The sequence below is a fragment of the Falco rusticolus genome, chromosome 1 (assembly GCF_015220075.1).
Source record: "Falco rusticolus isolate bFalRus1 chromosome 1, bFalRus1.pri, whole genome shotgun sequence".
NCBI classification, from domain to species: domain Eukaryota; kingdom Metazoa; phylum Chordata; class Aves; order Falconiformes; family Falconidae; genus Falco; species Falco rusticolus.
In genome coordinates this window covers 17,785,083-17,799,259 of record NC_051187.1, presented here as the reverse complement: position 1 = coordinate 17,799,259, position 14,177 = coordinate 17,785,083, and the positions used below count along the sequence as shown (strand labels likewise).

At 43.3% G+C, this 14,177-nt stretch overlaps 1 protein-coding gene across 1 annotated transcript in view; it reads left to right on the top strand.

The window, feature by feature from the left end:
• The window catches only part of PPM1E (protein phosphatase, Mg2+/Mn2+ dependent 1E), a 68,243-nt gene extending 54,815 nt beyond the window's left edge, over positions 1-13,428 (top strand). Inside the window, 7 exon segments of the mRNA XM_037401042.1 lie at positions 1,156-1,274; positions 5,894-6,093; positions 7,820-8,008; positions 8,784-8,927; positions 9,242-9,335; positions 9,610-10,466; positions 10,468-13,428. Of these exon segments, the coding sequence (XP_037256939.1) occupies positions 1,156-1,274; positions 5,894-6,093; positions 7,820-8,008; positions 8,784-8,927; positions 9,242-9,335; positions 9,610-10,466; positions 10,468-10,677 (1,813 nt within the window). The 3' untranslated portion in view covers positions 10,678-13,428.
• Positions 13,429-14,177: the final 749 nt, after the last annotated feature.

Sequence of the window (14,177 nt, the reverse complement as noted above, 5' to 3'; positions counted from 1 at the left end):
CCAGTTTAGCATGGCAGTTGGCTTTCCTGGGCAGTGAACCAAATGCGAATGCAAGTGACGGTCGCCATGTGCTTCTCTGGCTCCAGAGTGAAGCCTGATGAGTCCAGTTATGCATGTAGAAGTTTTTCTGCTCTGGATCTGGTTGGATGGATTGCTTCTAGGCTAACGCCTCCTCTCCAACCATTCTGAAAGCATGTGAACAGACTTAGCGGGCCTAAGTAGAAGAAAAGGTTCAGGAAGTGTATGTGCTCGTTGCCTGTTCCCTGGGCTAGCTGACGCAGAATTCTGCTGTTGATGGACGGTTTCTGAGACTGACATTAGTTTGCATGTCTCTGCACAGTCCTGCAATGGGAGACATTGTTACCCCTGGTGATAACTGTGAAATCGGGAAGTTTCAGGCTGTGTCAGCAAGAGACACCTGGAGAAGTTAAGGCAGACCAATGGGAAATACAAAGTCATGCATAAATAAAGAGGTATTAAACTCCTCTTGAATGAGACAATGCACATTAAAGTGGCCTTGGTTTGCTATAGATTAATTATCCTTGGGAGATATCAGGCTTAATTAAACTACAGTGAGTTAAAGCCACTTTACTCATGATAGAGATCATTCATGAGGGAGCTTTTTAACCTTATGCACATCAACTTCATGCCTCCTATGGGTCTGTTTTAACTTTCAGCGTCCCTTGGTGAGGTTTTGAACACTGTGAACTCTGAGGACTTCTCTAATCCTTTGGAATCTTGACTCCAGTTCTTAGGAGGAACTGGACAGAGTGGGCTTAAGATAAAAGCATATAATGCATGTGTAGAAAATGTACGCTAAGCAAGGGTTGCATGACAGACTCTGGAGGGGGGTTCAAGTCTAGATTTGAAAAGCATTTAAACAGAGGTTACAAAATGGAACATGAAAACTGAAATGGGGAACATGAGAGTGAACTAGAGCTACTAAAATCCATGTAGGGAGTTTGAGGTCTTGCTGTGCAGGGTTGTGGTGCTGTTTAGCAAAGAAGAATCAGAAGATTTACAAATCTTGGTTCAAATTCCTGTTTGTTTCTAGAAAAGTATTACGTATTTCCTTGATTGCAAGTTACCTTGCTAAATCAGATGAAAACATCATTTGTGGCTTTCTTTTTGTGTTCTGTCTTTTTTCTTTTCCAGTAATTGCCCTTCATTTTTGGCTGCTGCTTTAGCTAGAGCTACTTCAGATGAAGTCCTTCAGAGTGATCTTTCGGCACACTACTTACCAAAGCATGTGGACAACGCAGATGGGATCATACGTAAGTATATCTGTGCATGATAATGTACAGTTTTACATGGTGTGGATCTTTCATTTATGTTGCATACTGGAACACTCTGCGGATAATTCATAGATTTTTAAAGTCAGCAATGACTTCAGTGATCTATCTAGTCTGACCACTTGAATGGTACTGGATTTTCCTCAAATTAATTTCTTCTACCAGCTAGCTAAACACAGTTGGACAAGATTTCTTGTAAAGGAATATCTTATATTGATGAGAAAAGATTAATGGAGAATTCACCACCACTTCTGATAGAGCTAGTGCCTAATTTCTTAGTCAAGGCTTTCTTGTCTTTGAATCTTGTCTAGTTTCAACTTTTACTACTGAATTCTTTCTCTATTTTGAAAAGCCTTTCTCTGGTTTTGAGTCCTTTATCAAATTTTTGCACCTGAAGACCAGGTGGAAATCTCTCCTTTCTTTTAAGTGCACCTTCACAAGACTCTATCTGGTAGCCCTGAATTTCTTTCTAAGCACTTCAGGCTATGTGGTCTTGCTGCTTGCTGGCAACTGCTAGTTGTTCTCCTTCATCTTTAGAGCAAAGTCAAGTATACGTAGGAAGAGAGAATTTCATTCTGAATCATTTCAGTCGGTGTGTTTTTTACTATGGCTTTTAATTTTTTTTAAATTTAGTTCTAGCGAAGGATAGTATAAAGATATTTCATGTCTAAAAGGAAAATTTCCTTTTCTCCATTCATCTATGCTGGTTAACAAGATTTTGCAGCATCCAGCTCAAAGCCATGCACCCTAAATCTCTTCAGGATTCTGCTGACCTAAATAACCTTGAAAACCTTTCTGAGGTGCTCGTTACAACAAAGAGCAATGTTTCTCACACGTATTGAGAGGAATTCTGTCATTTGATCTTGAAAATAGTGTCACCAAACTACTTTGTCCATTCCTTCCTTCCCTGGTTAAAGAAATACATAAACGATTCTGGGGATAAATAGGACATATAAATCTGGCTTTTCAAAAAGGAAGGTCCTGCTGTAATTCTCAGAGACCTTTGGAAACCTGAGAAACAGAAAAACATGCTATGGTTTCCCTTTTTGTAGGTATTGCTGCCTCCTCCTGCTGAGCAGGTAAATGGAACAGATTTGTCATTGTTCTGGCTGAGCAGCCTTCATTAATTTCAAATTGAGATCTCTGAGACTTGCATAAATATTTGACAGTCTCCAAGGAAATGTTGACTAAGACTCCACGCAGAACATCTAGAGAGTTCAACGAAAAAAGGAAAAAAACCCACAAACCCCTCACACCTACAGAAATTGCCATTTAAATATACCTAAATCTGTAGTACACAGATGCAAGCATAGATTGATATGTGCACAGCCTATAGCAGGCACTAAAAATATGACTCCAGATGCAGTATGTTGAGGTGGATTGTCATAATGAAGGTACTTGAAACTAAAATACACCTTTACAGATGCAACATAAAGTGTTAAATAGGAAGATAAAAGGGGAGAGGAAGAGAAAGAACATCTCACGGACTGTAGTAAAGTAGTGGTTTCATATGAATACTGCAATTTCAAATAATATACCATAAATGATAATTTTTGAAACGGAGCATTAGCTCAAGTGATGCAAGGTTTGGCTAAGCAAACCATAACAAAACCAGGGAGATTCACGCAGGACTGAAGGCGATTTCATTGCAAAAGGTCAGCAGCTGCATTCTAGCTAACTTCCTTAGCAGGAGTCCTTTGAGAAACCTGGACTAGTTACTTGGAAGAGAGCTGTGACTGAACGCTCTAACTGGTACCACACAAGGAGACTTTCATGCTTCGAAAGAAAACGAAGGGAGCTGTGGCAGGTGACAAAATTGGTATTTCTACATCTTGAGGTTTTGTGCTCAGAGTTCACTGTTTATCCTAATGATGTTTGGACTGCTACAGAATGTGAAACTGAGCTGAATTTAGCTGGCTGGTTTTGATATGCAATTCTGTGTTGGTTTTTCTTAAGAATCCGAAAAGATTTTTTACTCTGTATAAATACAAGGAGACATTTACCTGATTTGCCTCAAGTATGAAATCTGCTAGAAGAAAAATAAAAAATATTCCAGACTTCCTTAGTGACACATTTCACCTTAAGAACTACAGCATGACAAATCGTATTGCATATTTAGGAGTAGTAAAAGCAGTTATTGGTGTGCTGGTGAAAAGGAAATTAGAAACTTTATGGAAGAAGAATGCTAATCTTAAAAGGAGGAGAACTGTTTTGAGTCCAGAAATGTAGGAATGCAAGAATATGGCCTGTTACATTTGGGGTGACCATGTGTCTTTGGATCTCAAGAACAGTATCTTAATGTCATAGGCCACGACTGATTCTTCCCTTCCAGTTGCACTGGAGAGGAGCAAGAGAGCCTCCGTGAGAACTGAAAGACATTTGATCACCTTTTTAAAGGTCAGGTTAAGAATGTTTAGTTTCCTTTTTTTGTACAGGAAGATATTCATGTGAGGGTTTGGCATTGTTAAGGAACCACCAAAGGAGGCTGGATAGCAGGACCACATTACATGGTGGAGGTATCTGAAATGTCCAGCAGACTTGACAAAGCACATCACAGAGTCCCATTACCCAGCCTTTCCAGGTACTAGCAGATGGGATGAGTATAGCCAAGACACAAAGAGGTCATTGACTAATCAGAGACTGGAGTTCTTCAATTAAGGAAAACCTTGGTCATTGGCTTGATGACATGTCTAGAAACCTGGGTCCTGATCCCTGTTGTCACACTGTCTGCATTTTCAAGAAAGGTCTTAAAATTTAGGTACTAAAAAGAAGAATCTGATTACTGGTATTCTTTCTACCCTAATTTTGCCCTAAAAGAACTCAGTCCTCTGTGGGAACAGTAATGCCTGAGCTGGATTTCCCACTCACTATGGTACAATTAAGCCTTACTTCCAACACTGGGGATTTTGGAGCAGCAGGAGGGAAATGAAATTCTCCATGACACAGCCGCAATGACAGCTGAGTCAGCTCTGGCTCAGCGCTGCAGCATTAACAATTGATGAGTAATTTACAGCTGTGAGGGGGTGGTTGAACTGTTGTGGGCTTTTCTCCTGTTTTAACCTCAAGAGCAATTATTGATGATGCTGACACTACGCATACTCCTGGCTGGGGAAGGTTTTTTTGGTATCTCAGTACAGCCAGTGGATTTAGTCCCTTCCCCCTTCAGAGTGACACTCTGAAGCGTAACAGCCACATCACATTGAGATGTACACCGTTTCCCTTCATAGATGCCCAGCAGAAAGAAATGGAAGAGCAAGTCTGTGAGGGTCACTTCTGACAAATATAATTTGGATGTGTCAGGCTGTACATGTTCCATCTTGAAATATAACACCCAGCAAAGAGATTTCTGGTGGCACTGGTGAGAGCAGTATAGGTGCTGTGGGGAACTGGTGCACATTACTACGGCAGTGGTGGGATGACCCCAGTCATTTGATTTCCACCACCTGTTTTTAAAGCTGCGTGATCGAGAAGCTAAGACTCCTTCTCTTGATTGTGTATATAGCTTATTCCCAGCTTAACGGCTGCTCTCGCAGATCGAGCTTAAACCAACTCATAATCAGCAGAGCTGGGAAAATATTTTCTTCCCAAGGATCTTGGCCCCTCTGATCACTAGAGCCCGCATCTTGTGTAGACCTAGTACAGAAATTAGTAAATGCTCCTTTTAGTTGCTTCACAGAATTTCTGTGAACTGAGAGATGCTGTAACTCTCCCCTCCACTCCCTGTTCTTTGAGCCATTCCTCCTCCAGGAGTGACTGACACCCATGGATTGCTGCTGTTTAGCCTTGAAGATCTCTGGCTTTGGTCAATGATCATGTACAAAGAGATCTGGATGTGTTCAGCTCTGATGCTTACTTTCTGTTTTCCTGCTCTGCTTTTCAGAACAATCATCAATTCCCTGACTTTTCACGTTTTAAAATTACTATTTCTCAGGAGTGACAGTTTAGTATTTTTTAAATTTAAGACCTTTGTCGTTTTCTCATTTGCTTATGCAGTTTTCTTCGACACACAGTCTAGTCAGGAATCTGGAAATAATGTTACGAAACTAAGAAGGTACCTGAGTGTGCGCACTACTAAACGGGTGCACTGCCAAAACATCTTAAAGTAACGCTCCTGATTTCTGTAGATTATTTACTACTGTGTGGCTTCAGTTCTGCAGTGAGGTGTTGTCTGGAATCGACAGTTTGGTCTAAAACCAATACATCACTGTAATGGATCGTGGCTTTCGTATGTGATGCTACATGCCATGACAAAGTCCTGTCAGAGCTGCCATGGCCCCGCTGCACCACCCCGTGCAGTGACCCAGGGGATCAAACACTGAGGGAAATGGATTTGCTTTTCTTTTTTACTGATGCTGCAAATGAGTTCCCCAAAGGCATGGGGGAATGCTTAAGTTAAAAAGACAAACAAACAATGAGCTGCTTACTGGCGAATGCTGATTATGGCGAGTTTGGCTTCCTCTTTTTATGCATCAGAGCCCAGAATTTCCCTGCTGACATCCATTTCAGCCACGTGGCTAAAATGGTTTTGTAATGTAAGCAAGAAAAAAATTATCACTTACTAATGCTCTTAGCCTTTCATTTGTGGTTTTTGCCTTCCCCAGAGATTGAGACGGTGAAGCTAGCCCGCTTAGTCTTTAGCAAACTGCATGAGATCTGCAGCAACTGGGTGAAAGACTTTCCGCTCCAGCCGAAGCCCCACCGCTACTACGAGACATCCATCCATGCCATCAAGAATATGCGCAGAAAGATGGAAGACAAGCACGTCTGCATCCCAGACTTCAACATGCTCTTCAATCTTGAGGTAAAAAGAGATCACATGGAAGACAAATACATATGCTAAATTCAAATTCCATTTTGGGGGAAATTTAGGCAGGCTTCCATTGTGGAAATGAACGCCATACCTGTGGGCCTGAGGACGATTGACAGTCAAGAGAGAAACCTGGTCTTAAGTCAGTTCAGTTGATATTCTGTAACCATAGCAGCAGTGTGATGTGGTTTCTACATAGGGTATGTAGAATAAAAGAGCACTTTTTACCGACTTCTGGTGAAATGTCATCTAACCTAGAAGGTTGTACCTGGCCCATCCTGATGTAGCCACTCATGCAGCGGCTGAAGGCCTGACATGCTGTTGTGCAAAAAGCAGCCCTGCTTTTGTGAGTGGCAACTGATGCGCTGCAGTACCACGCGATAAATCGAGGTAGGAGCCTCTCTTTGGCTGAAGGTGCCCAGGTGCAGAAGGGGGTTGCCAGCGGAACTGAGGAAGGGGTTCACCTTACAGTTCATCATGGAAGCCCATTGTCTACAGGGGTGAGTCTGTACTGCTTTTTGACCCTTTCTTTCAAGAATAAGGAAGGAAAGTTTTAAAAAAACCAAACCAAAACAACAAGCAAACAAAAAACCAAACAGAAAACACAAAACTTTGAGGAGAGTGGGGTGCAGTTCACACAAGAATCTAGCAACATGGGTACTTTGGAGGAACTGGGGCCAGACTACCCTTCACTAATTTCTCTATGTGGCCATCAGTCAAACACTCAGGCTTCCTCTTCCTTCAGATAGAAAACCAGACGCTGAAGAATGGCAAATAGAAGAAAGTGGCAAGAATTTTACCTTTAGGATCAGAATGCTGCCTAATTGATACTTTATTACAACCTGTCACTTTAATAACCATTTTCTGCCCCACCCACATTCTTGTCTTTAAATGATATTAATGCAAACAGAGGCAGGTGTTTCCTTTGCCTGTCAATTGTCAGCTTTCTTATTCCAATTTGTGTTGGAGCCCATTACTTAAAAATTACAATGTACAAATATTCTAGTCATTGAGATGGCTGTCAAGGTTGAAGTGGCGCTGACTGTGGGTTGGTGTGCTCTATGTATGAATAGGCACAGGAGTTGCTGTCTCTTGGTACAGCATTGTTTCTCTGTTTGAACAGATAAGGGGAAGCTGAGAAAACTGACTTGAAGATGAGTGATTCTGCTGTATTCCATTTTTGAATGTAATCACAATTATCTGATGAGAAAGCACATGCTGGTTTTTTAAAAAGCAGGCATCTACGGTGATACGGAAGAATGAAAGCAGAGGCTGGCTGGCTTCACTTTTTACCTGTACTGGCATTTTATCCCTGGTGGATTCCAGTCTTGATGTAGACTTCATGCAAACTGGATTGGATGTGCTTCTCTCTCTGTGGTTTTTACCGTCACAAAAACTCCTGTACGATTTGATGAGAATGGCACTTTTCATTTGAGTTGAGTGACTGAATGGTAACAAATGGGACATAAGGAGCACTGAGAGCGCTACGCGGGTGATTCTTGCAGTTTGCAGGTACAATTCATCAGCAGTAAGGTGGAAATTTCCCATTGATGGAAGTGAAGATGGTCCCAGTAGCTTGTTTCTCCAGTGGAGATTCTACCTCTAAGTGTAATTAAGTGACGACACCATGAATCTCAAGTTCAAAAGTTTTAAGACAATCTTATTAGCTGTTTGCATTGCCTTCTCCCGAGTTGTTTTCTCAATGTGTTTCTGTTGACAGGACCAAGAAGAGCAAGCTTATTTCGCAGTGTTTGATGGCCACGGGGGAGTGGATGCTGCCATCTATGCCTCCATCCATCTCCACGTGAACATGGTCCATCAGGAGATGTTTCAGCACGACCCAGCAGAGGCACTGTGCCGAGCTTTCCGGGTGACCGATGAGCGCTTTGTCCAGAAGGCAGCCAGAGAGGTGATTTGAGTTACCTGGGCTTGACCCTGAAAGTAATCATCTGTAAGCCTGTCCTTGTTAGCAGAGGTGCTCCAGGTCTGTGCCAAGTGCAGGCCAGGGGCAGCACAGAGCTGTCCATGCACAGCCCGTAGAGCCGGTGCCCACTGGTGGGCTTCTCCATGTTCCGTGAAGATGTCAGCCTCCACTTCTCACAACATCCAGTTCATTTAGAAGGATGCTGCTGCTACTCAAACCTATGCTAACTAGGTTCAGTCCTTGGGGTGCTTTTTTCCCTCATCTCTACAACATACATTTTTCTTAGCTCCAGAAAGGAAGAATAAACGGGTAAGTGACTCCCAGGCTTCCTAAACTCATGCAAGGGCCAAGCTGAGTGCAGGGAACTCGCAATGCTTACAAATAAACCTCCCTCCGAGTTCATTAACACACACACATTTCTATCGGCAGATAGGAAACAGGCACGGGACGTCAACTAGGAGAGTAGCACGGCAGATCGCCAGCAGAGCCCGGCTTCTGCAACGCGATTCCATGCAGGGGAAGTCCCGGGGCAGAATCGATCACTCGCGTTCAGCCAGGTTGGCTCTGAGGGGCCGTTACTTCTGAGCGGTTGTAGCCATAAGGAAAGCGCTGCCTGTGCCTCCCTGGGAACAGGCTGTGGATTGGAATATCAATGTGTTCTGTCCTTGAGTTAAGCAGGAAAATACTTAGAACTTGTTCTTATTTACTTCTTTAAAACTTGGGGCATTTTTTTTTAAACTTTCATTTATTTTTTTTCCAGAGCCTGCGTTGTGGAACCACAGGGGTGGTGACTTTCATCCGAGGAAATATGCTGCATGTGGCTTGGCTTGGGGACTCCCAGGTTATGCTCGTGAGGAAAGGCCAAGCTGTGGAACTGATGAAACCCCACAAACCAGACCGAGAGGTGAGAATGGCCTGTTTTAAATGCGCCTGGGCAGTGTTTACTGCTGAAGCTGACAGGTATCAGCTTTATGTGGGATGCTGGGACACTGAGTGGTGCCTTGCCAGTGTCTCCTGGAGCAGTGGCATGTGTTCCAGTTATCCCGGTTTGCTTGGAAGTTGGTAGGGATTTGTGTGCAAATCCTTTGTTCTCATCTGTTGGGCTTGTGGCCTCCACCGCGCTGTGTCTGTGCAAACCCCCAATGTTTACTAAGTGCTGGGCATGCGGCGGCAGCGCTGAACGCTCTGTCCAAACAACTCTGTTGCCTTGCTGTTTAGGATGAGAAGAAGCGCATTGAGGCGCTCGGCGGCTGCGTGGTCTGGTTTGGAGCCTGGAGGGTGAACGGGAGCTTGTCAGTCTCCAGAGCGATTGGTAAGAGGGGACTTTAATTCCTTTTTTGAGAATTGCTTTTCTTTTTAATTAAAAGCTTTCAATTTTCTAGTGATCAAAATTTGAAATGCAGCTGAAGATAGACCTGAGAGTGATAACCTCTGGTTTTTTCCTCTGCAGTTTGAGGGAATAATTTCCAAATAATTGCTTTAACTTGGGGTAAGAGTCACTGGCTTCACGCTGTGTTAATAAAAAGGTTTCCAGATGCCGTGGCTGCAAACCCACGGTCTTGCATATCTCTGTCGTTTTCCCACAGGGGATGCTGAGCACAAGCCATATATCTGTGGGGATGCAGACTCTGCCTCCACTGTACTAGATGGCTCTGAAGACTACCTCATTTTAGCCTGCGACGGCTTCTATGACACAGTCAATCCCGATGAGGCAGTCAAAGTGGTGGCTGACCATCTAAAGGAGAACAACGGCGACAGCAGCATGGTAGCACATAAATTAGTGGCGTCTGCTCGGGATGCCGGTTCCAGCGACAACATTACTGTCATTGTGGTATTTCTCAGGGACATGAACGCAGCAGTTAATGTTAGCGAGGAGTCAGACTGGACAGAGAACTCTTTTCAAGGTGGGCAAGAAGACAGTGGGGAAGATAAGGAAAACCATGGAGACTGCAAACGACCATGGCCCCAGCACCAGTGCTCAGCACCTGCAGACCTAGGGTATGAGGGACGCGTGGATTCCTTCACCGACAGAACTAGCTTGAGCATAGGGTCCAGCATTAACCCGTTTGATGATCCAGGCTATTTAGACCTGACAAAAACAGAAACTAGTACAACTCAGAGTGCCAAATGTCTGCCACCAATCCAAGTGTTTAGTCCTGGCATACCAAAGAGCGCGAATTTGATCCACGGCTTAGCAGTGAAGAACGAATCACCGGAGCGCAGCACGTCACCGATCTGTGGACAGAGTGATCCCAGCGAGTACAACGCTCCTCTTAGTTTGGGTGCTGCTGGGCAGAGCATCTACAGGGTGAAGGGTTTATCCCCCATCTTCTTTGGGCTGGAAGATGAACTGTTCAAATCCTTGGGAAAACGAGCTGTGTTCTTTCCCTTCCGGCTCTGTAACGGGAAGAGACGACGAGGAGCCAGGCTCAAACCAAGTTTCACACGCCGCTCTGGCTCGTGAGCCTTCCCATATAGAAGGATCGAGTCTGTCCTTACCCGTCCGGGGCTGCCGTAGCACGAGGTTGTCGGTAAGACACTCCCCGTGGTGGAGGCTGGCTAGTCATAACGCTTACAGTGAGAGCATGTTTTTGATGCGAAGACAAAGTAATTGTATAGCAGCTTCATACCTTCATCAATGCTGTAACATGTAACCATCCCCCTCGTGTTCCCCTGTCCGACTCCCAAAGTAGACATTCCCAAAATAAAACTGGCATCATCAGAAGGCGAAACAAGGCGGGCATTTCAGAACTGTACTCCAGTCCCCTGCAAAGCTCAAACCATGTGTAAATAGATCTAGGAATTAACCAATGTAGTCATTTCAATCTCAATGAAGTTTGCTGGTGGTGCCACCCAGAGCAATGCCACAGCCACCCGACCACCCGCACACACCAGTATCGAGCCACATTCACCAGTGAAAGCCAAACAGCCGGTTCACCTGGAAGGACACGGTTAGGGAAGTGTCTTTAAAAACACAGAGATTGAACCTGCCTGAGATACGTCTGTGGAGCAATATGTAAAGAAGGATCCTGGTTTAGAACTGCCAATTTTTTTTTTTTTTGGGGGGGGGGAAGTTTCCATAGAAGTCAAGGTGTGGGTTGTGGGGTTTTTGTGTTCTGCTTTCTGTTTATTTCAGGCGAGCATTGAGGCGAATTAGAAAATGACATCCACTTTTGCAGGTAGACGACTAAAAGCCATACAGGGTTTTACCAGGTAACTTGGGAATGGACAAACTGAGCTCCTGCTACTCTGTTCTCAGACTCTAGTTGAGGTACAGACTTATTATTTACCTGGGTTTTTTTTCATGTAACATAAAATGTGGAATATGAAGAAAAATGGTTTTTGTAGTTTTTAAAAAAATTCTTTCCTATGGCTAGAAGTGCAGTGTAGGGAATTTCGTATCTTTCTGGTGCTTTTAGTGGCATTTTTCTCTTTGTCAGTTTAGGAAACCGTTCTCAATTAGTTTTGATTGAACATGATTGTGCTTAATGCTTTGAGCCAACCTCTTTCCACCCTAACTTCATCTCAGGTCTTAAAAGAAACCAATCCGTGGAGATGTTCCGTACGACACTACTGTCACTCAACCAGTCAAACCAGAGAACTGCTTGCGAGAGATAATGAGCAATTTGATGAGCTGTTTGGTTTCCGTAATGATTTCTAGATAGCAAAGGCATAATTTAATATCAAGCTGCAGCACGGAGTATGGCAGGATGCTGTGCCTCCAGGTAGCGCTCCTGCTGCAACGTGGTGTATTCCAGCAGGTGTAGGAAGGGCTGCCAGGCTGCCGGAGCGATCCAAAGCAGACGGAAAAGCTGTGGACGCAGATGAGCAGGGGCTGCGCTTGGGGTTTAGTGGAGAGGGTAAAACTCCCTGACCAGCCAGAGCTCTGCTTCGGTTAACCCGGGTTCAGAAGGAGGGTGAGGAATGTCAGGTGCCCTTTGCCCTTCTTTCCATAAGCAGAGCGTTACTGATCAGACTGGGGAACCAAGGTACCCACCAGCTTTCCCCTGCTCTCGGGGAAGGGTTAACTGGGACATAAGTAAGCAGACGATTCCCATCGGCTCCACTAAATACACAGCCCGTTATTATTCTTTGTTACAGTAAGACATTTGGAAGAGTATGAATAAAGTCCTCATAGGCATTTATCATACAATTCATACCATTTTAGCAGTAACAATAACAGTATTAGTATTTAGCTAGAATTTGCGAAGTATTTTAATACTAAGTAGTCAGGAGATTATTCAACACGACGAGATGGCAAGGTCTGAATACTGCCAATTTCCGCTGCTTCTACCTTTGATGCACTATTTTAAAAGCAATCTGACGAACAGCAAAAGGCTTTGTGAGTAACCAGGAGTTGGAGTGTGGCTTTAGATTCCTTTGATCTTTTTCAGACTTTTTGTTTAATCTTACGGGATCATTGGCTCTTATCTGTCATCTTATTAAGCCTTAGCTGTTGTCAACGTTCTCTTTAGCTGCAGCATACGTTCCAAGTCAGATTTACCGAGGAAATTTGAGAAACCATGAAATGGTAAAACATGCAACTCTGGGGCATCTCTGCGCTGCCTTTGTTTTAAATTCTTTGCAGTAATAATGATGCATTGAAAGTCCATCTTATAGCTGACTGTCGCGCTTCGGAGAGAAAGGTGGTGTAAGTGCAATTCTTTGGGGGAATAAAGTAGGGTGAAAAGCTGCTACGGATGAGAAAACTTCTTCCCAGCCTGCAGGAGCAGTGGAAGAGCGCTGGACTGCACATGTGCTGTTTTTGGGAAGGATCTAGCTTTTTAGGTGTGGATTCATAAATGATAATTCTGCGACTCATACCATTTATCTCGCTAGGAGAAAAAGAAAAAAATCAAATCTACCATCGTAGTTCCAGTGTGGTCAGGTAAAAACATTGTATAGATAGCAAGTGTTCATTTCTTCACTAAATGCATATTATAGAGTAGATAGGAACCATTTGTAAGGTAGTCCTTGTAAAGTTCTATAATATTAAAAGTAGTGGTTATTGGTCTGATATATGCTGCTCTTGATTCTACACACTAGACAAAAAAGCAGTGCTTTGTGAAATGCAGTGTTTTCTCTTAACGCCACTGGTGATAGGAAGTAGTTCTCTTCAGTTTGGAATCCTGTGCCCTTATTTGCTGCTTGCTAACGTAAGCAATAATCCCTCTCTAATGGTATCTAAGTGTTCTGTATCTCGTACTTTGATCGTCCATCTGGTGACAATGTAAAAATATTAGGCTAATATAAAAGTATCTAATTGTATTTATTAACTGTTGATACTGAGATTCAGTCTGTGACCTGTGTTTTGTATTTTTATCGTGTATCTTAGTGGTGGTGAAATTTGTATAACAAATCTTTCCAATAAAGAGCTGAAGTATCCCTTTTCCGCGTTAACACAACCCGCATCAGTTTCAGTTTACGAGTTAACCGTGTTTGCAGAACTAGGAGGTAGGTAGTGAAAACATTTTTTTTTTTCTTTTCTTTTTTTTTTTTTTTTTTTTATTAAATTGTGTTAGTTTTGAGAAATGGCCTCCAGGCTGTTTGTCTGAAGCTGCTCAAAACTCACTCGTAAGCTCTTCACTGTGAGTACTAGCGGGATTCACTCGATCCCCACTCTGGTAGTTTCCTGTGTACACTTTGTAAATGTGCAACTCTGAGGAATGTCTGCGTTGCAGAGAGCAGTATAGCACCAGACCAGGGAGCTGTTAACAGTTTTGATTTGCACTAAAGGTGGGTGGAAACGCATGTATATAACTTTTCTTTACCTAGAAGTGCCATCCATTGTCCTTGCAAGTTCAAACCATTCAGTATTTGAGTTCGATTGCGTTGTAACACCGAAGGACAATGTCAAAGCCGACTTTAACTTACGCCACATTTATAGTGGTACATCATCATAGAAACTCCGCTCTGTTTTTGGAACACTGTGTGTCAGTGAGAAACGCGTTGTCCTATGGGCAGATAAGCTGAGGCATAACGAGTTCTGTGTTTATAGATATGGCTGCTGTAGTTCAGGTCCACTAAATCCTCCTGACCCTGGCAATGTTCTGCGGGAAAAAAAATTAATGAGAAAGATTGGTCTAAATTAGGGGCTGTTTTAGCACAATTTATTCACTTGGAACTTGTCACGTAAACAAAGCCATCGAAGGGG